General features: G+C 48.0%; 2 protein-coding genes across 4 annotated transcripts in view; one reads left to right on the forward strand and one right to left on the reverse strand.

Annotated features, from left to right (window-relative positions):
* The window catches only part of LOC125448139 (transmembrane protein 150A-like), a 29,474-nt gene extending 20,907 nt beyond the window's left edge, over positions 1-8,567 (forward strand). Inside the window, exon 7 of the mRNA XM_059641123.1 lies at positions 7,571-8,567. Within this exon, the coding sequence (XP_059497106.1) occupies positions 7,571-7,809 (239 nt within the window). The 3' untranslated portion in view covers positions 7,810-8,567. The remainder of the gene's footprint in view (positions 1-7,570) is intronic.
* Positions 8,568-13,588: 5,021 nt separating this feature from the next.
* On the reverse strand, positions 13,589-21,406 carry rnf181 (ring finger protein 181). Of its 3 annotated transcripts, none has more exons than XM_048523209.2 (5): positions 21,107-21,406; positions 19,648-19,781; positions 18,796-18,911; positions 17,621-17,758; positions 13,589-15,638 (listed from the first exon to the last, which is right to left on the reverse strand). In XM_048523209.2, exons 1-5 carry the CDS (start codon positions 21,190-21,192, stop codon positions 15,579-15,581), a joined length of 534 nt encoding a protein of 177 aa, XP_048379166.1. In that variant the 5' UTR covers positions 21,193-21,406; the 3' UTR covers positions 13,589-15,578. The 3 variants fall into 3 exon arrangements, with proteins under 3 accessions (XP_048379166.1, XP_048379167.1, XP_059497101.1); XM_048523210.2 differs by having other exon boundaries at positions 17,621-17,695; positions 21,107-21,395; XM_059641118.1 differs by lacking the exon at positions 17,621-17,758 and having other exon boundaries at positions 21,107-21,404.
* Between the last annotated feature and the right edge of the window lie 4,937 nt (positions 21,407-26,343).

Consider the following 26,343-nt stretch of genomic DNA (forward strand, 5'->3'; position numbering starts at 1 on the left):
GTACAGCCACATCATGGCCTCCCAACTCCCTCTACTCAACGCACTGACCAATAAAAATAATTACAATATTTAAAAGGCATCTGGATGGGTGCATGAATAGGAAGGGATTAGAGAGATATGGGCCAAATGCTGGCAAATGGAACTAGATTTATTTAGGATATCTGGTCAGCACAGACGAGTTAGACCAAACAGCGCTGTATATCTCTCGGACTCGTCACCACCGTGCCTACCTGCAATTCTAGAATGGTTTCTGCCTCTTCCTTAAACTGTCTCAACCCTTTACGCGTAAATCTATACCACTCCCTCCCTGATTGCCCCCCCCCCCCCCCCCCACCGACTAAGGGGAACATTTTCTTACAATGTACCCTATCTGTGTCCCTTATAATTTTGTGGATCTCGATTAGACCCCCACCCCAGCCTTCTCTGCACTAAGGAAAATAACCCTCAGGCTGTCTAGTCTGTCATCATAGCTGACTTGCTGTAGCCCAGACAGAGATTAATATCAGTCTTCTGTCATTTGATAGCATGTCTATGAGCACAATCGTCCCTGCGTTTTGCAGAGCCTTCGACAGGACTGACACCGCAGGTCCTTACCATGTTCCCAAGCCTTGCATTGACATAGCGCCTTTTGTCCACTCAGGATTTTCAGAGGCGCTTTACTACAGCCAGCGTAGCCAGTGTTTGTAACAGAAGCAGGGTACTGGCTGAGACCCCTCCCAACCGCTATCCCAGCTTCCCTTCGGAGAGTAATAGCCAGTATGGTGGAAGTTGGTTTTGAGCAAGATCGTTGCCAAAATCTCCAGCGTGACGCCGCAAATGTGTGTTCGTCTCCCAGGCAACCTGGAAGGGGGAGGGAGAGAAAGCCAGGACAGGAATTGTTTTCCTGTTGTTGTAGAGATGTTGTTGATAGGGGTGCGAGTGATGAGTCAGTCTCTACTCAGTCAGCCCAGAGCCTGCTGGCTGTGCTTTGAAGGATCATGGGGCTTCAGTATTGCGTCTTAAGAACGGGACGGTCACTTATCATCAGGAGACAATATCAATGTTTCTGCAGCCCCAGCCCAGGGAGCCTGTAGTGTGGTGCCCCCCACCCCCCCCCCCCCCCCTCACTTTCCCCAGTGCCTCAACATCCTCTGCTACACTGTGGTTGGTGGTGAAGTTTTTAAAAAATAGTCCCCCTCCATCTGACAGCTCAGTGAAAGTCTCCATATGCCCCACAGCTATAAATGCTGCCAGTCTATTTATTTGACTGTGAAGGAGGAGGAAGGTCTGCAGAGGAAAATGCCTGGCGCTAACCCTCTTTGTGTGGGGAGTCTGGTGTTTTCAGAATCCCTTTTGTGTTGGCAGTCTCATCTGCACAAGCTTGCTGATGAAGTAGTGTTATTTTAGTCCTATTCTAAGAGCGAGCGCTGTATTAACACTGAGGATGCAATATTCTGTAACTCAACAATACATTGTGATAGCAGTCTTGCTTGCCCTAACAGATGAGGGGAGAGTATTAGTGCTGACAGAGTGAGATATTAGAGTGGGAGTCTAGGCTCCCTGGGGAAATCTCCTTCTGTTTGTGTTCAGTCATAGTGGAGGCCATCAGTAAATATTAGTACTGGTGTATTTATTCAGCATGCCACAAAAGGGGGTACGTGGAGGGAGAAAAGAATGCACAAACTTAAATACGCCAGCCAGTGTTGTTGTCAGCTTCCTTTCTACTGATGATGCTTCTCCTTATGTTTACTACTTCTGCCGCGATCACCAAACCTGACCCCAGCCCAATGATCAGGTCTGGGCCGAACCAGCCAGGATGTGGCTTGGATGTCACTTGTTTTTTAAGAGCAAGTGGATGTTGCCCGAACGGGACGGCAAAAGCTGGAAATTCGGGTCCAAGGGTTACGGAGGTGTTGTTTCAAGTTTTTGCCCAGTTGGTGCGGAGCGTAAGCCAGTGTGCACAGGAAGAGTCCGGCAAACTGCAAAGTATAGACCAAGATATGGCAGTGCAGGGAATAGTGTGACCGACAGTGTGCCTTCGGGGAACCTGCTTCCATTTGGATGTGGGTACAGCTGGTTAGACCAGCATTTATTAGGACTAAATGCCTCTTGAACTGAGTGACTTGCTTGCAATTTCAGAGGGCATTGCTGTGGGTCTGGAGTCCCATGTAGGCCAGAGCAGAGTAAGGATGGCAGGATTCCTCCCTTTTAAAAGACATTAGTGAACCAGATGGATATTCACGACTAATCGACAAACCAGACCAGTTTCCAATTCCAGAACTCGCTGCTGAATTAAATTTCACTTGCCTAGGAGCTTGGATCGCTGGTCCAGTGACATTTACCACCCAGGCCACGGCCTCCCAATAAGTTTGGGAGTGAGGGACTACAGAAACTGAACCTCTCTGTTACCTGTGAGGATAAGAATAAAGGCTCTTGGAAGGACAACCAGATGGGACACAAGGCACCTTGGAATAAGAGGTACAGGTCCTGCAGCAAAGATGGCAAAAAATTGTAGGGGGGGGGGTAGCTTTGCTAACTAAAGATGAAACCATTTCAATGATGAGAGAGTGTATGATGAGACGTTTTACTGGCAGTGGAGACGAAAGAGGTAGGATTATGCAATAGACAAGGATTTAAGACTGTATTGGGTGTTCTACAGTAACTTTCATGATAGCAGCCTTGAATTGGTAGATTGTATCGACGCAGAGATCAGATAAGCAGGTAGCAAAGACAGATTGCTTTTAATGTGGGGGTACGGGCGTGAACTTTCATATAGAATGGGGCAAACAGATATGTTCAGGTGCATGGTGGCTTTCTTGAGTGTGTCTGGAATGAACTTCTATAATGAATCAGAAAACCAGCAAGAGGGGAACGTTTGATTTGGTTTTGAGATGAACCAGATTGAGCTAACAGCCTAACTGTGGACGAATGTTACCTCTTGTGATGTTCAACATGGTACTTGCAAAGGAGCAGCTCAGAACGGTAATTAAGAACAGGATAGGACAGAGACTGTCCTCAGTAAATTGAGAAAGTTCGATCGTGGGTAAGATGACATCCCATCAGTGGAAGGTATTCAAAAAGGAATTTAGTATATGACAGAAGCACTCTATACCCCTAAGAAGCAGGATCTCTACTGGCTTAAAGAAAGGCGAGTCCAAGATAACGAAATGTGAGGCTGGATGAACACAGCAGGCCCAGCAGCATCTCAGGAGCACAAAAGCTGACGTTATCCCATTATCACTAAAGAAAGGGGAGGTTTTGTTTTAAACTAAACAGAGATAATGGGAACTGCAGATGCTGGAGAATCCAAGATAACAAAGTGTGGAGCTGGATGAACACAGCAGGCCAAACAGCATCTCAGGAGCACAAAAGCTGACGTTTCGGGCCTAGACCCTTCATCAGAGAGGGGGATGGGAGAGTGTTCTGAAATAAATGGGGTGGGGGGGGCAGACCTCAAGCCGCACCTCCATTTCCCCCCTACTAACTTCATCCCTCCACCTTAACCTGTCCGTCCTCCCTGGACTGACCTATCCCCTCCCCACCTCCCCAATTGTACGCTCCTCTCCACCTATCTTCTCCTCCATCCATCTTCGGTCCGCCTCCCCCTCTCTCCCTATTTATTTCAAAACTCTCTCCCCACCCCCCTCTCTGATGAAGGGTCTAGGCCCGAAACGTCGGCTTTTGTGCTCCTGAGATGCTGCTTGGCCTGCTGTGTTCATCCAGCTCCACACTTTGTTATCTCAGATTCTCCAGCATCTGCAGTTCCCATTATCACAGCATCACTTGTCAGATCACCTCTTCAAACAAAATCAGTCAGGCTTATCCAGCGACCCTCAGACGTGTGTGATGCCAACCATACAGGCACGATCTCTTTACCAGCAGAGAAAGTTTGGAGTGGTGCCATTTAAGTATAGCCTTCTATAGGTATCGCGCTCGTTGGATGAGGGCTTTTATGGCTAAGTCAACCACAATTACCCATCCCTCAATGCCCAGGGGGCAGATGATTTGGCCACATTACAATGGGCCTGGAGTCACATGTAGGCGAGCCTAGGGAATGGCGACTTTTTTCCCCAGCCGTCAACGGTGGTCACTCTTTGGCTAATTTTTTAATTCCAGATTGTTTAACGAAGTCCAGCCTCTGCCTGCCTCAGTGGGACCCGAACCCACGTCCCCAGAACACGTGGATTTAGTTTACTGCCACGCACACTCAAGTCCAGGAGTGCAGTGCAAAGTTTCCAATGATGCCACACGCAGCACTATCTTAGGTATTAAGTATCTAGGTGCAAGAACTTAAGAACAAGGTAGAAATGAGGAACAGAGTTTAAAATTAAACATTACAGTCCTTTTTAGTATTAACATCAGCCTGGGGTTCTAGATTACTAGTTGAGTGACATTCCCACCATTTCTCCGTGGAATGGGCAGAGACATCTGCAGTCCATTTATGGCTAATTATGTCTTGGACTGTTCCTGTCTGACTGCCTGTACATCTAAATCTTGGCATGTTATTCTTCCAACGTGTGACTGCAGAACTTCCCTCCCCACCCCGCAAATCGAGAACCACTGCCTAGATCACCACGATCGGTGAGATAGGAGGTATTTCAGTGAACATAAGCTCGGTCATCACTGGCTGTGTGGTATCGAGGCTGGCTAATCGTTGTGACCCAATCGCCTCTCTTTATAATTATAAAGCCCTCTTTTTTTTTTAAACAAAGCTTTCAGGTGCATAGTTTCTCCGTAGGTGTCAGATTTGGTTTGATAATGGTGTGCCTCGGGACCTTCCACTCTATGAACGATGCTGTGCAAACAGAGGCCATTTTGCCGAGATATTGGTGGGGGGAGAGACATATGTGGTCTTGGCTCACTTGTGTGCCTGTGGAGGCCACATCACTGCCAGTTTTGAAGCACTGAATTGCAGTGGGGTATGGCTGTGGGGGGGGATAATGTAGTTCTGACGTTCCTGGAATTACCGAGTGGTAACTGCAGTGAGGATGTTGCTTCCTCAAGGAGAGATCCTGGCAGGGCTTGTGCTGGGAGCTGGGCTACTATTGGTTAGCCATGGTTAGTAAGATGTTGCGATGTCACCTCAGCACCTTTTTGTCGTGCCATCACCTTCAAACGTCTAGGAGAGTCTGTGCAAAGCGTGCAGTTTGACATGAACCATTTATTACTGCCTCTAGATTTGACTGCTCAAGTCTAGGATCCCCGTCCTCCCCTCCTTTTTTAACTTGAGGCCGTGTTACTACTTCTGCATTACTCACACTCCAGCCCTATTCGGAGTTATCCCCCGTGCTCACTGACCCGCACCAGCTCCTGCTATTTGCAACTTTTGAATTTACAATTGTTTGCAAAACCCTTCATGACCATGCCCCTCTCCCTGCCTCTGTCATCTCCGCCAGCCGCCCTCCCCCAAATATCTGTCCTCGCCAGATTTCAGCATCTCCCCCCGAAGTTGTAATTGCTGTGCCCGGGTACCAAGCTCTGGAATTCAAATAAAAACAACTGAAAGAAGTGCGGACACTGTGAATCCGAAACAGAAACACAAGTGGCTGGAAAAGCTCAACAGGTCCAGCAGCACCTGTGGAGAACCATCGGAGTTAACGTTTTGGGTCTGGTGGCTCTTTGTCAGAACTGGGGAGCTGAGTTCGGAGGAAGGGTCGCCAGACCCGAAACATTAACCGATTTTCTCTCCACAGATGCTGCCAGACCTGCTGAGCTTTCCCAGCAATTAACAGAGCTGAAACAGAAAATCCCTAGCGAAACTCCCTCATCTTACCTGTCCTCCGAGACCCTCTTTAAAAGCTGTTTTCAGCAGGTGAGTCAAGTTTGTATTTGTTGTGTTAAACAGACAGGAGGACTGCACATTGATAGGGAATGCAACAAGCCTGTTCTCCCACACTTTCAAGATGAGTTTTTACTGCACATATTTTTGAGTGTCGGTGTCAGTGGCAACTCGATTTGGGCCCGTTTTTTAAATGATGTACAAATATTAAGAGCAGAAGCAGGCCATTGTGTTCACCCTGTGTTCGATGAGATCATCCTGCCTTTTCCCCATAAGCCTTAATTCCCCTTCCTGACCAACCTTGACGGCCCTCTGCAGTGAAGAATTCCACAGAATTCTCTCCTATCTGAGAGAAGGAAATTCCTCCTCAGCCCTTGTCTTAAATGTGTGACTCCTTCCGCCCAGTGATCGTAGACAGTCAAAAGGGTGAACAGTTTCTCCACATCTCTCCATAACTCTTCCACATTTCAGCGAGGTCCCCTCTCGTTCTTCAGAACTGCACTGAGCCTTCTCTGGACGGTCTCCTTGATTTAGCTGTGGTTAAAGGGACCAAAACTGCTCCTCATCCAGCTATGGTTATGGCTAGTGCCTTCTATAGTTTCAGCGACACTGAAGGAACGGCTGATATATTTCCCAAGTCGGGGACGGTGAGGGGCTCGGAGGGTGAGCTTGCAGAGGGGGTGGGGGGCTGTTCCCAAGTACCTGCTGCCCCTTGTCCTTCTGGATGGAAGTGGGTGGTGGGTTTAGAAGGTGCTGCCTGAGGGTCCTTGGTGAGTCACTGCAGTGCATCTTGTAGACAGTACACACTGCTGCAACTGAGCGTCGGCGGTGGGGGTTTGGAGTGGGATGTTTGTGGGTGTGGGGTCAATCGAGCGGGGGGCTGCTTTGTCCCTGGATGGTGTCGAGCTTCTCAAGTGTTGGAGCTGCCCCCATCTGGGGCAAGGCGGCGCTATTCCATCACCCTCCTGACTTGTGCCTTGTCGATGGTGGGACAGGCTTTGGGGGAGAGTCAGGAGGCAAGATGGAGAGGGTTCAGAAGAGATTTACCAGGATGTTAACAGGCATGGAAGGTTTGAGTTGGAAAGAAAAGCTGGGACTTTTTCATGGGAGTGTAAGAGATTGAGAGGCAACCTTATAGAGGTAATAAGGAGTACAGATAGTTAAGGATGAGCTAGGATGAGAGATTTCAAGACATTTTTAAGGTAAGAGAGATTTTAAAAAGACACGTGGAGCAACTCTTTCTCACAGAGAGTGGTCCGCTTGTGGAATGAACTTCAGGAGAAGGATATGGATGTGGGTACCATCACAATGTTTAAAAGACGTTTGCATGAGTACAGGTTTGGAGGGATATGGGCCAGGGGTAGGCAGCTGGGACTAGTATAGTTTGGGTTTGTGTTTGGGCCAAAGGGCCTGTTTGCTTGCTGTATGACTATGACCTGCTGCAGAAGGACCTCCTAACCGCTGGTGGCTTCACAGTATTGAAAGGTTTCTGGTCAGTGGTGACCCCCAGGATGTTGATAGCGCAGTGACAGTGACATCCATTGAATGTTGTAAGGAGATACTAAGAAATGACCATTGCCTGGCCCCAGTGTTACTTGCTGCTCTTGCTTCGCCCAACCTGTTGATATCCAACCTCTAGACATCAACACAAAGAGTGGTCTTTTGAATTAGATGCAGAGAAGTGGTGACGTTGACAAACTGAGCCCCGAAAGGAAGCAACAAACAGACAGGAGACTAACGCAGTGGTTGGTTTCTGCTCCCCGTGACTAACCTCATTCCCTCGCAAGTAATTTCCTTAAACGCTGTGACCAGGTGGCATCTTCTTCATCAACGAGAGCTCAATGTTCCAACATGCCGCTGCCGTCTGCGAGTGGATTTTCACCGTCGATGTTCTGATCTTTTACGGGACCTTCTCCTTCGACTTTGCCTCTGTCACCAACGAGACCGTGCTGGCTATTATGAGGAGGGGGAAGAGCAAGGCGTCAAAATCCCCAGGCAGCAGCGCGTCTGCCCACCTGAACAGTAACCCAGAGAGCATTGCCATGATTTGACCACTGCTGAGTCCGGTGCCACGCCGCCACCTTCCCTGAGTCGGGGCTGCACACACGCTCTGAGGTAAAATGTGAACAGACGGCTGTGTATCCTGCACCTCTCCCCCACCTTTATCTGTTCCCAACATGACTACCTTTGGTGCTACAGAAGAGTCCTGAAATGAGAGGCTTGTGGTCAAGTCGTGCCCTTAATTTGGACGCACCCGGGAATTGCCCAACTCTACAATAGGGAGCCTATGGTTTCCTTCTGCCTTGGCGCCACCAATCCGCGCCAATCCTGTGCGCCCTGCCCTCTTGTGGTAGGAGTTGCACTGCTGGGTCGAAAGTTTGCCATTCTTGCTTCGGAGTCTGGGTGAGGGCAACGTGGCGTTCCTTTGCAACTCCTCACCCGCTCCATGCGGCAGAAGCGACCCGTCGATGGGCTCCCCTGCACAGCTGCTTCAGAAAGAATAGACCTTCAGTGGTTGGACAGACCTGGGAGCAACACGTCCTCAGGCTTCGTGAGTTCCGGATTTATTTATATTTTAAGAAGAAAAGGGAAGCACTTGTTTTACTATGGGATTTTTTTTTAAGCAAACCTTTATAAATTCTTCTGTCTTGACATCTTGTCTTTTCACTGGGTTTCCACAGAGGAAATACTCAACACTGCTGTGGAAATTAACCCGTGTTGGAGCCTTGCAATGAGTCACCAACTTCACACAAAAATCATGCATCAGAAGTTTTGTTTGTTTTCTAAAATAAACTTATTTTTAAATGTTGTGGGTCCTTTCCTTCCTTCACTGCTCTTTGTTGCATCCCTGCTGTCTAGCAGGGAATTTAGGCCCAACAGGAACCATCCCTGAGGGCAATATTTCATTAAATTTCACCCTTTCAGCTTCCGGGGGGTGGGGAAAGAAAGTGTACTTGCGAGGAGTTGCAATGCAGACTCTCCATAGGCAGGTCTCCTTTCGGTACAAGGGAGCTGTTTAAAATTCATGGATAACTTGACTACGGACATGGATCTGCCTTCCACCTTTACTCATCCCTCCATCCACCCCCGTACCATCTGACTCCCTGTCAAGCAAGATATGAACTGTGAAAATGATTAGAATTTTAGTGGCAAATGAGACAACATGTATCCGTTCCTTTACTGTTTTATATGCGATCATGCTCTAGACGATAAACACTTTGTGATATTCAAGTGCTTGTTTACATTGCATCGCACACGTGATACCCTAAACTTTAAACATTAGACAGATTCAAAAGCAGAGCCTTTCTATTTTGCAATATTCTGTTTCTTTCTCCTGAGAACCTAACAACAATCAGTTCTGGTTTAAACAAAATGGGCCTTAAGGATGTTTATTCAAACTTGAAGGCAATGTTGACCAACAATTCTCTTAAACAAACCTCTTAATTTAAGCCTCCCCCTGTAGCTCAAACCCTGCAACATCCTTGTAAATCTCTTCTGAATCTCAAGTTTCACAACATCCTTCCTATAGCAGGGAAACCAGAATTCGATGCAATATTACAAAAGTGACCCTAACTAATGCCCTGTACAGCCACAACATGACCTCCGAACTCCTGCATTCAATGCACTGACCAATAAAGGGAAGCATACCAAATGCCTTCCTCACTGCCCTGTCTACCTGCAACTCGACCTTCGGAGAACCTGCACTCCAAGGTCTCTTTGTTCAGCAACACTCCCCGGGATCTTATCATTAAGTGTATAAGCCCTGCCCTGATTTACCAGAACCCAATAGTATCCTCCATATTGTTTGTCAACTTCGGCCATGCTAAGGTGAGAGCTCCCTGGAGCTGTTTCCCCTTGCAGCATTTTGAAAGTAGTGGAATTTAGAAAGGAGTTTAATTTAGATAGAGATGCTGCATTTTGGAAAGGCAAATCAGAGCAGGACACTTAATGACAAGGTCCTGTGGAGATGACTATGATTTAACTATCAAAACTGAAATCCCCTGTGAGTCAGTCATCCAGGAACTAATCAAGAAAATTCCCATATCTGAAGGGACAGCCTGCTAATATATTTGTGGATTGTTTGAAAATGCCAATTGCAGCAATGTGAATCTGGCTCACCATGGGAGCTGTGCTTGTGCACGTAAATATGTTTGTTGAAGGCGAACATCAACACTCACTGAACAAATGCACTACTTAGCCTCACACAGCATCGTCAGGCTAAAAGGCATCTGTCAGAATCCTGCACTGTAAGCATATGAATAGCACCAGGAGGAGGCCCTCTGGTCCTGGAGTCTGCTCTGTCATTTGATAAGATCATGGCTGATCTTTTTGTGCACTCAGCTCCACTTACCTGTCTGCTCACCACATCCCTTAATTCCTTTACTGTTCCAAAACTTATCTCCACCTTAAAAACAGGTCGCCCTCACACGGCAGGGAATTCCACAGATTCACAACCCTTTGGGTGAAGAAGTTCCTCAGCTCAGTTCTATATCTGCCCCCACCCCTGTCATTTTGAGGCGATACCCCCTGGTTCTAGTTTCAACTGCTAGTGGGAACAAACTCCCTGCTTCTATCATCTCATCCCGTCATAATTTTATATGTTTCTATCAGACTCCGCCCTCACTCCAATGAGCACAGACTCAGTTTACTAAGTGTCTCCTTGTAAGCCAACCATCTCAATCCCAGAATCGACCTCCTCTCCACCCCCTCCAGTGCCAGTGCGTCCTTTCTCAAGGAAGGAGACCAAAACTGGACACAATCCTCCAAATTTGGCCTCGCCAGCACCTTATACAGATGCAGCATGCCCTCCCTGTTTTTAAACTCCATCCCCCTTAACTATGAACCACAATACTCCATTTGCCTTTCGAACTACCCGCAAACCAACTTTTGTGTGATTCAAGCACCAGGACTCCCAGGTCCCTCTGCCCAGCAGCACGCTGCCATTTTTCACCATTTAAGTAATAGTCCAGTTTGCTGTTAATCTGACCAGAATGGATGACTTCATGTTTACCAACATTGTACTCCATCTGCCAGACCCTTGCCTGCTCACTCAAGCAAGCCATTGGGGAAATGGACAACACAACTTAAATTTTCAGAAGTTCGCTTCTCTGTCGTCAGCCACAGGGCTTCTAGACTCGGTCGCAATGTTCCAGGTAGGGGAGGGGAATGGTCAGTTTAGTCACGCGCTGCGGTATATCGGCACAGAGGGGAGAATCTTGGAAGTCCCATTTGGGTAGGGGAGTAGAGTCATCAACCCGAAGAAAACGGGCATTAGGAATGTCACGGCCTACATTTTCCAGGTAGCCCCTGCGAACGCGCCAATAGTTATTTGAACCCCAAAGTCGAAAGCCACAAGGAGGCAGATTTCCATCAACTCCTTTTGTTCATGACAGAAATGAATTATGTCACACCACTGCAGTGTCTCCCTTACGGAAGCAGATAGAATGCACACACGTCTCCACGGAAAGGCAGAGACACACACAGTTTGGCTGTGCCAGTGACATAGTGCTTCAGAGATCCCAGGTTTTTGGTTAGAGGTCCACTGTGTACCAGCATCAGAAACGTTGATCACAAACATAAGTTGCTGGAAAAGCTCAGCAGTCTGGCAGCATCTATGAATAAAAAGGTCAGAGTTAACGTTTTGGTTCCGGTGACCCTTTGTCAGACAGCTTCAGTGTCACAATAACGCCCCCTTCAACCTGAAGGAGCAACGCCTCATATTCTTAAAGCCTGATGGCCTAAACATAGAATTCTCCAGCTTTAAAATCTCCCCATCCACAGCCTCATCCCACGTCCAACCCTCCCTCTCAGCCCCACCACGATCTGACACAACCTGTCCACCTTCTCTGACTAATCCCCACCACTCCTTACCTGCACTCACCTATCACCTTGCCCAGTCCCACCCCTCCTATTTATTTCCCAGCTCCCCTCCCCATTTCTGAAGCAGGGTCCTGAACCGAAATGTCAACTTTTCTGATGCTGCCTGGCCTGCTGTGTTCCTCCACCTCCACACTGTGTTGTCTCTGACTCCAGCTTTCTGCAGTTCTTGCTGTCTCCATCACTTACTCCTTGCCCCCTCCTTTAAAGAAGGAATGCAAACACATTAAAGTCTCTGCTCAAATTATGTCAGTGTTGCTCATTTTTGATAGCTGATGCATTCAGCTAAGTTATGACCTGCTCCAAAAAGCAATTAAGAGTGTAAAGCGCTTTTAGAGATATTAAGGCTCAACGGGAATATTAAGATTACAAAAATGCTATTGTTGCCAGTTATAACACAAGATATCAGAATCAAAGGACCTGTGCCTGTCTGCTGACTGTCTCTGGAGAATAGCACACAGCCTTAGAAGACTAAATGATGTAGTTGTGAAGATATGTTGGGGGAGTGGAATGCAATGTCGTCATTTAAACTTTGAGAATACTTTCAGAGAATTAACCAGCAAAGTACAATAGTGCTACCTAGTGGAGTGTTATATTACAGTACTCTATGGAAAAATATAAGAAACGCTTTTAAACAGATTGAAGAAAGCATAAGAACTGATTTGAAGTAGTTTTTTTCTCCATGGAAGATTGAACATGAGATCTATTTTTAGTTGTTCATTCACAGGATGAAGGCATCAGTGATCAGGCCCAGCATTTATTGCCCATCCCCAAGGGCAGTTATGTGTCACACGTAGGCCAGAACAGATGAAGATGGCATTTTCCTTCCCTGAACTGAATGGTTTTATAGCCACCCCACCCCACCCCAATAAGCAAGTGATTCATTGGACTCTCAGTTCCAACTTTTTATTGAATTCAGATTCCACCATCTGCTATGGTGGGATTCAGACCCTGGTCCTCTGGATTAACAGTCTAGCAACGATACCACTAGGCCGTCACCTCTCCAAATGTCCAAATAGTTGGGGTGGAATAAGGTGAACTTGAGTTGATTTATTTTAGTCACACGTCCCTCAGTATTGTGAGGAGTTTTGCTTTGTGAGCAGTACAGCCAGATCATAGCAAACAAGGACATACAGATGAGAAGAGATAGTAGGAACTGCCGATGCTGGAGAATCTGAGATAATGAGATCTATAGCTGGATGAACACAGCAGGCCAAGCAGCATCAGAGGAGCAGGAAAGCTGATGTTTTGGGTCTAGACCCTTCTTCAGAAAAAAAAAAAGAGTCCCCCACCCCCCAAACCCAACACCACCACAGTGGCTCAGTGGCTAGCACTGCTGCCTCACAGCACCGGGGACCCAGGTTCGATTCCAGCCTCCAGCAACTGTCTACGTGCAGTTTGTACATTCTCCCTGTGACTGTGTGGGGTTTCCTCCCTCAGTCCAAACGTGTGCAGGTTGGGGTGGATTGGCTATGCTAGATTGTCCCATTGTGCCCAGGGATGGGTAGGCTAGGTGGGTTAGCCATGGCGAATGCAGGGTTACATGTATATGGTAGGGGTTTGGATCTGGGTGGGATATCCTTCAGAGGGTCAGTGATGACTCAATGGGCTGAAAGAATCCCTTCACTGGAAGGAAGCCAATGATTCTTAACTGAAATCAGCTCGATTTCTACAAGATTACAGACCAAATCTAGGAACTCCCTGTACTCTCACCCTTCACAGTTACTGATACCTCCAAGTGTCCTCAACTGGCAAGGATGACAGTTAGATTAGTTCCATCAAGCAGACTCGAAAAAGATCTTTACTTAGGTTCCAAAATCCATTTCCCCTACAGAACTAAAGGAACGCAGATAATGGTAGGGAGAGCCAGCACACATTATCCACAGCACCAGACAACATAGCTGAGGTTCCACTAACAGGAGCACACCAGAAGAAAACAGCGATACAGCTCAAGACAATCCAGGTTCATGTTTTATTTGCAGGTGGAAGTGTATGAAAACATTATGCAGCGCACAACTTAATCTCGCATCAGGTAAAGTCGAATTTCAACAGAAAAACAGTGCTGTCAGATCTTTAATTAAACTCCCCCGCCCAAAACCACTATTTTCTCCTATGCCAGTGGGCACTTACTGATGCTTTGCCCAGGACAGTGGGGATGGGGGACAGAGCAGGGGGCTAGCAGAACCTTGAGAGTACATTAGACAAGAAAGATCACAACCACAGCCTGGATTTGTGAGGGCTCACCACGATAATGCAAACACTACCCCAAGCAAAAGCAATTTTTGCTCCACCCAGTGACCGAGAGAGGACCCTATTCGCAGAAAGCAGTGGAGGTGAAGACCCTGTAATCAGACAGATGGACAAACACATGAAAGTAAGTTGAGGTCATTCCAAGTAGATGCGCCAAAAATGCTCTTGCTGGAGTCAAATCATCTTCAAAATGCAAGGGAGAGTCACTGGTTCCAAAAATGTTAGCTGTTCTTTTCCTGATTTACAGCATCCATGGTTCTTTTGGGTTTTACCTTCAAAATCTGTTAAGGTCAGCAGTGGACACAGCCTTCCTTGTCCATGTCCCTGTACAGTACTCAGATCCTAACTACGGCCCACTTTTGGCAGGTAATTTACAGAATTCTTACACAGCGTAGATGTGGACAGGCTGTTTTGCCCTGTGAGCAAACTGGAACCAAGGAGTTTTAAGGTCATTTAGGACTGAGATGAAAAGAAATTCCTTCTCTTAGAAGACGGTGAGCCTTGGGAATTCTCTAGCCCAGACAGCAGAGGAAGCTGACTCATGGAGTAAGGCAGATATTAATAACACCCCGTTTTGCTTTCAGATTCCTGGTACTGGCAAGAATTTGGCTAGGCACACTGCCTCGGTACTTTTCAAAGTGGGCAGGAACAGCCGTTCGTGGAAAATACTCTCAGGCAGATTTTAAACTGTACACACAAAGCTGTTCTGTTCACCCACTGCAGTAAAAAAAAAGTTTCTCCTTCTCTATAAAAAGACAAACGCCCAACACTTGGTTAGACAATCGAATTCCAGCAGAAAGCATGTTCATAAAGTAATAAAACAAAATTTCAGTGCAATATTCAATATTCTTGAGTCACATTAAAGTAGCACACACATTTACAATGACAAGAGTAGATTTTGCATAGAACAAGTGATTTAAATGACTCAAAAGGTCTAGAAGGCTAGTCAAACAGACACAAAGATGCATTTCTTGTGACTTTCTGTCTACACGACTAGCGGTGGGGCTCTTCAGTCTCGCCAGTCCATTGTAAACATTCTCCTGTCTGTGCAGTGACGGGGAATCCTTACCCACGTTAATGGCACGCAGCAAATTCAAGCTGCTACGTGTTAACACCCACTAATTGACCCCACTGACAACAACGCACTTTTCCAGGGCACACAACCCCAGGAAGAGATCTTAAGAGACCAGCCCAGGAAGAGGAATACCAAGAACCTGCAGTGGTAAAGCGGGAAATGCATTATGAATACAATTTAAATTCAAAAGGGTTTCAAACCACACTGCTGTAAGTCAGGAGCAAAACACACTACTTCACTGAGATGTACAGTGGGCCTTAACATGAGCATTTTAGTGTCGAGATTCTGTTGTACAAACACTTAATATTTCACGCATTGTGTCCAATTCGGGAGTAAGATTTTCAAATGGAACGGAGTTTGTAAAGAAAAGCCATTGACGGATCGGTAACAATACCCCACAGAGCACAAAGATCACTAAGACAGGAGCTTTCCATTTTCCAAGACTCAAAGCATTGCACTTGCTCCTGGCTCTGCTCTTGTTTCGATGGGAAAGGAGCTGTGGGTGAAAGCAGGGTCCATAACGACAAGTTTCTTCAGAAGCTCCAGGAGCCTAAAGGGAAACCAGCAGAATGTAGGAGAAACACATCAAATGCTCAATAAAGGACCACTTGCTGGTGGTCATGTGTACATGGCACCATGCAGATATTCCAGGCGGTGTTCCTTCTGTTTTCTTCTCTCCTGCAGAAATAGAACGGAAGTGACATTTCACAGCATGCAACAAAATTCTTATTACACAGACTCTGCCAGCAGTGGATTCTGCAAGGAGATCAAACAGCGTGATCTTTTAAATATTTCTGCATGTGTAATGGCACACTGTAGATGGGGAATGAGGAACTTGGCACAGCCTAGTAGCACATGATGCTCGCTCTCCAAAGCTTTAACAGTAAAACAACTAATATCAGTGACAAAAAACAAAACCATCGCACCCAGGGGGCTATGAACCCTCCTACTGGAGCTTACAGCCTCCACGCAATACCAATCCCTTTTAACCCACCTCCGAGTGAACAAAGAGGGATTAACCTGCGGAATACACTGGGGAATTACGCATCTTTCATTTTGTGGCAGCAGGATCCCAGCCATATTCCCTACTTGAAGTTCCTGTGAATAACTTGAAATGATGACAACGCATACGGCTATTAAACGTCCTTGGCATAGCCTCCAAGAACGTGTTGTGATCAAAAATGTGGGTCACCTTTGTTCAGCACAGTGCAGTACACATGAGAAAAGCTGCTTCCTCAACTGAAGGCTAAAATATCGCTGGGATACTGCCAAGGCCGGAAAACTGCTGCTTTTCTGGAAAGGTCAGAAAGGCTGGGCTTACTGTGCTTGGAATGGAGGCAGCGGAGGGGAGAGGTGATTGAGGTGTGAGGTATCTCTTAGCAGATGGGCCACTGACTAGGGGGACATTGATTTGAAGTGTTTGGCAGAAGGGTTACAGGAGCAACTCGTTGCCTAAAAGGGCAGTCAAGTCAAAACTCTCAACTCATTTATCTAATATCTTGAAAGCAACAGAAAGCCCATCACCTCCATGGATATGGAACAAGCACTAGAACATGGGCTTATGCTTGGTGGATGTTTTATTAGCAGGAAGACATGATGGGTGGCGTTGTCTGTGTCATTTCTGTCTTCTTACGTTTTAGAACAGTTTCAAAAAGAGGAGTAGTAGTATCCAGGGAAAAGAGAGAGAGAGAGGGGGGGGGAGAGAGAGCGCGTGAGCGAGTGCGGGTGGAGGATGGGCAGTCGGCGAATTGTCCCCGAAGGAGGGATAGCAGGGAAACAATGTGCCGAAAGGCCTTCTTCAAACCAAACTGGGAATGGAGAGTCAGGGGTACCAGCCCCTCAGCCATTTGGACACTCACCAGCAGAAACAGCTGGCTAACTTGTAGTGAGGACAATTCCTTTGCTGGGATCTCTGCCAGGAGGTGTGGGTGGGACGCAAACACACAGGTGAGCTGACTCAGGAAGCAAAGCGGTCATCCTCCCGCACGGTGAACCCCAAAGACAATTTTCAAAAAGTCCTCACAGGCAATGAGGGCAAAGCCAACTACTGTTGCCCATCCCAAACTGCCTTTCAACCTGGGGGTGGGGGTCTTGCTAGTTAAGAATCACCCACACTGCTCTCGGTCTGGAGTCACGTTGCACAGCTGATTACTTTCTCTAAGCAACTTGGTGAATTTTTTAAGAAGAAACTGATGGTCAGCGTTACTGAGATTGGTTTTTCCCAATGTATTGAATTTAAATTCTATTAGCTACCGCAATGGCATTTGAACCATGTCCCCAAACCATTAGCACTTCTTCCCTTCCACAGCAATTTCTGAGTGACTGCACTACCACTATGCTACTGGCCCCCATTATATCCATCAAACCATTTCAGGGCTTCAGTCATTTCTGAAGAGGCAGTATAGACTCCTTCCAGGAGGTTTTCTGCACCTTTGGATGTTACAAAGCAGTTGGAAGGGCTGCATTGCTGACTTTCCACACACTTAGAGACAAACATGACAACTCAGCTAACAGAACTCAGAAAAAAGGACTTCAACCGTGATGTCGCATTTAGAACATCCTCACGATGAAGCGCGTACCCACACCGGAAGGAGTAAACACATCACACAGTGAAAGCTTGCCATCGCTCGGAGGAGTGTGTCGGGCAAGAGGTGCCTTACCTTGTCTTGCTTGTATTCCTCGTATTCTGGATTATCAGTGGGTAACTCGAGCCTGCACAACGGACACGAATTTGTCTGGAAGGGCAGAACCGGAGACGTGATCGCCACTGAGCAACGCAGATGGAGAGCTGCCATCACCTGCACTGACAGAGAAGCTCGAATATCTGCTACATTCGCAATCTCAGCCCCAGCCGCAAATCGGATAAGGTAACAGCAGGGACCAGAACAAGATAAAACAATAGGTGAAGAACTTGAGATAACAAGGTGTGGAGCTGGATGAACACAGCGGGCCAAGCAGCATCAGAGCAGCAGGAAAGTTGACGTTTCGGGTCGGGACCCTTCTTCATAAATGGCAGGGGGGGGGGAAGCAATGATGGAAGATGGATAGAGCAGCAGATAGGTGAAGAGAAGACGGACTGGTCAAGGAGGTGGGGATGAAGCCAGTAAAGTTGGGATGGGAGTTTGGTCAGTTTGGAGGGTGGGGTGGGTGGGTGGAAGAATGGACAGGTCAAGGAGATGGGGATGAGGCTAGTAGGTAGGAAGTGGAAGTGGGGATTGGTCAGTGAGAAGTGGGCAAGTGGGAGAAAAGATGACAGGTCAAGGAGGCGGGGACGAGCTGGGCTGGTTTTGGGATGCGGTGGGGAAAGGGGAGATTTTGAAGCTGGTGAAGTCCACATTGATACCATTGGGCTGCAGGGTTCCCAAGCGGAATATGAGTTGCTGTTCCTGCAACCTTCGGGTGGCATCATTGTGGCACTGCAGGAGGCCCATGATGGACATGACGTCTGAGGAATGGGAGGGGGAGTTGAAGTGATTCGCGACTGGGATGTGGTCCACAAAGCAGTCTCCAAATCTCTGTTTGGTTTCCCTGATTTAGAGGAGGCCGCATCAGGAACTCCTCAGGTGAAGAACTTTTTTTAAAAATTTGTGGGACGTGAGCATCATTGGCCAAGGTTCGATAGAATGCGGTTTCAGCCAGAGAGATGAGCCAATGAGCGGTGGAGACTTTCACAGAAACCTAGCCACCGAGAAAGGTTCGGGCCATCCTAAACCGGATAGCGAAGGAGCGCGGAGATTACGGCCAGAGATCCGACAGTCACAGCCACAGGAAAGGGAAGCTCAAACGGTCAAACTCAGCTGAAACAACTTGAGGTGTAAGACAGGCATTGACATACCTTTCCCAGCCAGGGCACGAGACAACCAGAGTGGAAGAAATGTTCACATGGCATTTTCTTCACCATCTCCTCTTCCTCAAACTCCAGTAAGCAGACCGGACACTTAGCACCTTTGTCTGAACAGAAAACATAACAGTCTTCACTCTAACAAGGCTCACAATAATTCTGTGCCTTGACCCGCAGCCCTATGACAGTTCCATACCACTTGATTTTACCCAAATACGGTAAGTTGTGGAAAGAGTCAGCAGATCAGATGGCATCTGATAAATGGCAGAGCAGGCTCGAAGGGCCGAATGACCCCGCCTCCTGCTCTTATCTTCAGCGTTTCTACGAATGCTGTTTGAGATTCATTCATGGACAATCTAACCCGGTTTTTATTTCCCACGTGTCTTTGAAACTGTGGTGCTGAGGTACCTTCAGTTTGTGTGCTGTAGGGGCACAGTGCAGTTAGGGAGGAGGTTCCAGGTTATGTTTGTGCGAGGGATCAAGAAATTCAGAGAGGAATTCTTTTCCCTGCATCGAGCTGGAACACGCTCTCTGCAAGGAAGGAAGTGGAGAAGATTCATCAGAAGGAAATCAGACAGACACTTGAGGGAAATAAGCATGCAGGGCCACAGGGGGAATGGAATGATTGGATTAATGTTACGGAGATGCATCATGGACTTAAAGGGCTGAACAGCCTCAATTTGGGCCCATAAAGTCAGCGTGGCACAAGGATTTAAGGATTAAACCTCGAACCTGCTGATCTATATTGCTTATGACACCAATTACACGGCACCAACAGCGCTCGGCGACTCAACAATCCTGAACTGTGGACTCAGACAGCACCAACCCTGCCCCTGAAAGTTCTACCTGCTTGTGCAGCGGTCACAGGAACTGTCGGGAGATTCTGCACAATCTCCTTTTTAGCAGCAGGTGGCAATCGGTGATCCCAGTCAGAGAAATCCACTTGCCCGAGGTCGAGATCGATCCCTGCCAGCAGAGACCTGCAAACAATACAAAAGTAGGACATGTATGTTAACATGAAGCACATTTAATTCATTCTTTTAATCTTCACTGTATGATAAAAGGAGAAAACATACCATTCAGACCCTGGGGCCTACTCTGTCATTCATTAACAGGGCTGACCTATTTGCTTCAAACTCCACATTCCAATTTAACTTCCTAATAATCCTTGAATCCCTAACAAAAACCTATCCACCTCTGTTTTTCTTAACAAAATGAAACAATGACCCCAGCCTCCCAAGGCAGTGTTCTAAAATCTCACAACTCAAGCAAAAAAAAAATCTCTCCTCCTTGGTCTTGAAATGACTCCTAAATTTAAACCTTGCCCCCAAGACCAAATAACACAAGGAAACGTTTACTATGTCAAGATTATTCCAGATATGATAAGATGTTCGTCAAGCCACCCCCTCGCTCTCTTGAAAAATCCAGTGGAAACGAGACCAGCCTGTCCATCTTTTCCTCAAAAGGCAACCCATTCATTTCAGGTATCCATGCAGTCAGCCTTATTATCGCAACAAATCAATATCAGTGCCCATTACAAAAACCATTATTCCAGTCACAGTCATTCTTGTTAAAGCTGAACTGAACTTTGAGGCACAAGATTCTTCATAAGACCAAGGTGTGGAAGTAAGGCCATTCGGCCCATCAAGCCCACTCCGCCATTTAAATCATGGCTGATAGGCATTTCAACCCCACTTCTCTGCACTCTCCCCGTAGCCCATAGATCTCCCACATGTTGTAACCTGACTTTTGCTTGAAGAACAGCATTTCATTTTCCTCTTGGGGACCCTGTGGCCATCCGGACTCAATACTGAATTCAACAGTGTTGGGGCTTAGAGTCATGGTGGTAGAGATGTACAGCACAGAATCATGCCAACCAGATATCCTACATTAATCCAGTCCCATTTGCCAGCATTTGGCCTCAATCCCTCTAAACCCTTCCTATTCCAGATGCCCTTTAAATGTTGTCCCTGTACCAGCCCCCACCCCTTCCTCTGGCAGCTCATTCCACACACGCACCACCCTCTGTGTGAAAGTGTTACCCCTCAGCTCCCTTTCCCCTCTCACCTTAAACCTATGCCCCTCTAGTTTTGGGCTCCCCCTACCCTGGGGAAAAGACCTTCATATTCACCCCTATCCATGCCCCTCATGGTGTTATAAACCTCTATAAGGCCACCCCCTCAGCCTCCGATGTTCCAGGTAACACAGCCCCTGCCTATTCAGCTTCGCTGACCCCCATCCCCCCCACACACCCCAACCCCCTGCACCGCCCCCACCAGTGACCCCCCCCCCCCCCCCCCGTTACCTGGCGAGCAGCAGCAGGCCGTCCTGCCCCTCCTGCTCCCCGGACTCGGCGCCCTCACAGCCGTGCTCCTCGAAATACGACGCCATCTTGTTCCGTGCGGGCGGGGCCGGGCTCCACAATCTTCAACCCCCCCCCCCCCCAACAGCGGATGCCGGTGCGAGGGCGGGGCTTACACCCTGATGGATGGGCCGCTTCACCAACCGCCGTGCGCGCCCCGCAAGTGCGGTCAATCACAGGCCGGGGGGGGCGGGAGACACTGGCAGATGGATTGTCCGGTTGGTCATCCGCCGGCCGGTGGGCGGGTCTACGACCCCATCGCCGGACCGGCCTTTGTGACGCCGTGAAAGCCAATTGGCCGCCTCCGCACACGTGACGTTGGTCCCGTCGGTCTTGTGATCGGGGGCGTGGCTGAACGTGATCGTCGTGGTAACGGTTACCCATAGCAACGTTGCTGGTCCCTCCCGGAGGCGAGACCCAGGAATGTCTTCCCATCACTATCCTCCCCAATAAGGAACAGCAAGCTGTGGGCTTCCAGCATTATTCCCAACCTATAACTACTTTTATTTATAATTAACAATCATAAACAGACTTCCACTCAATTCCCCATCTGGGTGCTTCCTGCCCTAAACAACAACAACTTACATTCCTATAGCGCCTAGAGCATCACAGAGTTGTCCCAAGTTGCTTCACACGTTACAAAACCTTAAGCCCTAGGCAACAACAATTTGAATTTGCCGTTACGTCACTGCCTCCTCTTAAAAATAACAGACTTGGGGTGGGTACAGTAGAGAATGACCAGCTAATATTGAAACCAAGAAAGTCAAGTTAGTGGTTAATGATAGTTCACCTGGACCATCTCTGGTACCTCCCTCTCCTTCCTGGACCCCTCCGTTTCCATCTGTGGCGACCACCACGAAACCGATATCCATTTCAAGACCGCCGACTCCCACATCCGCCTGGACTACACCCCCTCTCACCCACCTTCCTGCAAGAATAAGATTGCCCATTCCCAATTCCTCCGCCTCCCACCGCATCTGCTCCCAAATGAGACATTCCACTCCTGAACATCCCAGATGTCCTCCCATTTCAAGGACAGCAGCTTCCCCACCCCCAGGTGATCAAAAATGCCCGTGACCGCATCCCTTGCGTTTCCCGCACTTCTGCCCTTGCATCCCCTCCCCACAACAAAACTAAAGACAGAATCCAAGATAATAAAATGTGAGGCTGGATGAACACAGCAGGCCCAGCAGCATCTCAGGAGCACAAAAGCTGACATTTCGGGCCTAGACCCTTCCTCTCTGATGAAGGGTCTAGGCCCGAAACGTCAGCTTTTGTGCTCCTGAGATGCTGCTGGGCCTGCTGTGTTCATCCAGCCTCACATTTTATTATCTTGGATTCTCCAGCATCTGCGGTTCCCATTATCTCTAAAGACAGAATCCCCCTTGTCCTCACATATCAGCCCCGCCACCACTCCCCCCACCAACCTCCATATCCAACACATCATTCTCCACCATTTCCACCACTTGCAACCCCACAACCCTCTCCACCCCAAGCTACCTTCTGGAGGGACAGCTCACTCCATGACTCCCTCGTCCGTTCCACACTCCCCAAGAATCCAGCCACCTTTCCCTGAAACTGCAGGAAGCACGACACCTCCCGCCTCATCTCCATCCAAAAACAAACTCTTCACACCAGGCATGGGGTCACCTGCACATTCGTCAACTTGAACTACTGTGTCAGCCTCCTCTACATTGGTGAGACCAAGCGGAGACCGCTCTGTAGAGCATCTGCACTCTGTTTGCGGCAAACGGCAACACCTTCCGGTCGCGAACCATTTTAACTGTCCCCTCCCACTCCCTGGGGGACATGTCCGTCCTGGGCCTCCTCCAGTGCCACAATGATGCCACCCACAAACTGGAGGATCAGCATCTCATATTCCGCCATGAGAGCCGGCAGCCCAATGGATTCTACCCATTTCAGAATCTCCGCACCCCGCCCCCGGCCTCATACCGTGACCAACCCTCCCTCTCACCCCTGCCTCCTTGACCTGACACTGTCCATCTCCTTCCCCACCCTTCCCGCTGATCAATCTCCGCACCCCCTACCTGCACTCGCCTATCTCCATCCCGCCTAGTTTCCCCCAGCCCCGACCCTCCTCCCCATCTTTATTTCCAAGCTCCCTTCCCCCTCCCTGTTAGAATTCTTTGAAGAGGTAACAAGTATGTTAGACCAGGGAAACCCAGTAGATGTTATCTATCTAGACTTCCAAAAGGCCTTTGATACGGTGCCTCACGGGAGGCTGCTGAGCAAGGGGAGGGCCCATGGTGTTCGAGGTGAGCTACTGGCTTGGATTGAGGATTGGCTGTCTGACAGAAGGCAGAGTGTTGGGATAAAAGGCTCTTTTTCGGAATGGAAACTGGTGACGAGTGGTGTCCCGCAGGGTTCAGTGTTGGGGCCGCAGCTGTTCACCTTATACAGTAATGACTTGGATGAAGGGACCGGGGGCATTCTGGTGAAGTTTGCCGATGATACGAAGATAGGTGGACAGGCAGGTAGTACTGAGGAGGTGGGGAAGCTGCAGAAAGATTTAGACAGTTTAGGAGAGTGGTCCAGGAAATGGCTGATGAAATTCAATGTGAGCAAATGTGAGGTTTTGCAAGCGAGTTTTGAGAAGATTTGTAGCACGCACGAGAATTCCTAGAAGCATGGCATTCCAACCGGAATTCCATCAACAAGCACATTGACTTGGAGCCCATCTACCATCCCGAGAAAAAGAACAGGAAATGACATCACCAACGCAGGAAATGACATCAAATAGAAAGTGGGACCTAACACCAGCGCTTCGTCAGAGGCTCACTGATGATGTTACCTAGAATGGTGGCAAAACATCTGAAAACGAACCTTCCAGCTCAGCGAGCAAACTCACATCCAGTGAGGTTTCGCACTTTGGAAAAAAGAATACAGGCATGGACTATTTTCTCACCGGTGAGAAAATTCGTAAAGCAGAAGTGCAAAGGGATCTGGGAGTGTTGGTCCAGGATTCTCTAAAGGTTAACTTGCAGGTAGAGTCCATGATTAAGAAAGCGAATGTAATGTTGTCGTTTATCTCAAGAGGGTTGGAATATAAAAGCAGCGATGTGCTTCTGAGGCTTTATAAGGCTCTAGTTAGGCCCCATTTAGAATACTGTGCCCAATTTTGGGCCCCACACCTCAGGAAGGACATACTGGCCCTGGAGCGTGTCCAGCGGAGATTCACACGGATGATCCCTGGAATGGTAGGTTTAACGTATGATGAACGGCTAAGGATCCTGGGATTGTACTAGAACATAGAACAGTACAGCACAGAACAGGCCCTTCAGCCCACAATGTTGTGCCGACCATTGATCCTCATGGATGCACCCTCAAATTTCTGTGACCATATGCATGTCCAGCAGTCTCTTAAATGACCCCAATGACCTTGCTTCCACAACTGCTGCTGGCAACGCATTCCATGCTCTCACAACTCTCTGCGTAAAGAACCTGCCTCTGACATCCCCTCTATACTTTCCACCAACCAGCTTAAAACTATGACCCCTCGTGCTAGCCATTTCTGCCCTGGGAAATAGTCTCTGGCTATCGACTCTATCTATGCCTCTCATTATCTTGTATACCTCAATTAGGTCCCCTCTCCTCCTCCTTTTCTCCAATGAAAAGAGACCGAGCTCAGTCAACCTCTCTTCATAAGATAAGCCCTCCAGTCCAGGCAGCATCCTGGTAAACCTCCTCTGAACCCTCTCCAAAGCATCCACATCTTTCCTATAATAGGGCGCCCAGAACTGGACGCAGTATTCCAAGTGCGGTCTAACCAAAGTTTTATAGAGCTGCAACAAGATCTCACGACTCTTAAACTCAATCCCCCTGTTAATGAAAGCCAAAACACCATATGCTTTCTTAACAACCCTGTCCACTTGGGTGGCCATTTTAAGGGATCTATGTATCTGCACACCAAGATCCCTCTGTTCCTCCACGCTGCCAAGAATCCTATCCTTAATCCTGTACTCAGCTTTCAAATTCGACCTTCCAAAATGCATCACCTCGCATTTATCCAGGTTGAACTCCATCTGCCACCTCTCAGCCCATCTCTGCATCCTGTCAATGTCCCGCTGCAGCCTACAACAGCCCTCTACACTGTCAACGACACCTCCGACCTTTGTGTCGTCTGCAAACTTGCTGACCCATCCTTCAATTCCCTCATCCAAGTCATTAATAAAAATTACAAACAGTAGAGGCCCAAGGACAGAGCCCTGTGGAACCCCACTCACCACTGACTTCCAGGCAGAATATTTTCCTTCTACTACCACTCGCTGTCTTCTGTTGGCCAGCCAATTCTGTATCCAAGCAGCTAAGTTCCCCTGTATCCCATTCCTCCTGACCTTCTGAATGAGCCTTCCATGGGGAACCTTATCAAATGCCTTACTGAAGTCCATATACACCACATCCACAGCTTGACCCTCATCAACCTTACTAGTCACATCCTCAAAAAACTCGATAAGGTTTGTAAGGCATGACCTACCCCTCACAAAGCCGTGTTGACTGTATTTGATCAAGCCATGCTCTTCCAGATGGTCATAAATCTTATCCCTCAGAATCCTTTCTAACACCTTGCAGACGACAGACGTGAGACTTACCGGTCTATAATTGCCGGGGATTTCCCTATTTCCTTTCTTGAAGAGAGGAATTACATTTGCCTCTCTCCAGTCCTCAGGTACGACTCCAGTGGAGAGCGAGGATGCAAAGATCTTCGCAAGTGGCGAAGCAATTGCATTTCTCGCTTCCCAAAGCAGCCGAGGACAAATCTGATCCGGGCCTGGCGACTTGTCAATCTTAATGTTTGACAAAATTTTCAGTACATCAGCTTCCTCTATCTCTATCCATTCCAGCATGCACACCTGCTCTTCAAAGGTTTCATTCACTACACAGGTCGTTTCTTTCGTAAAGACAGAAGCAAAAAACTCATTTAGGGCTTCCCCTACCTCCTCAGGCTCCACACACAAGTTCCCTATGCTATCCCTGATCGGCCCTACTCTTTCTTTGACCATTCTCTTATTCCTCACGTAAGTGTAAAATGCCTTTGTGTTTTCCCGGATTCCTTCTGCCAAGCCTTTCTCGTGCCCCCTCCTGGCTCTCCTCAGACCATTTTTGAGCTCCTTCCTTGCCTGCATGTAATCCTCTCTAGCTGAACTTGACCCTAGCTTCCT

The sequence above is a fragment of the Stegostoma tigrinum genome, chromosome 40 (assembly GCF_030684315.1).
Source record: "Stegostoma tigrinum isolate sSteTig4 chromosome 40, sSteTig4.hap1, whole genome shotgun sequence".
NCBI classification, from domain to species: Eukaryota; Metazoa; Chordata; class Chondrichthyes; order Orectolobiformes; family Stegostomatidae; genus Stegostoma; species Stegostoma tigrinum.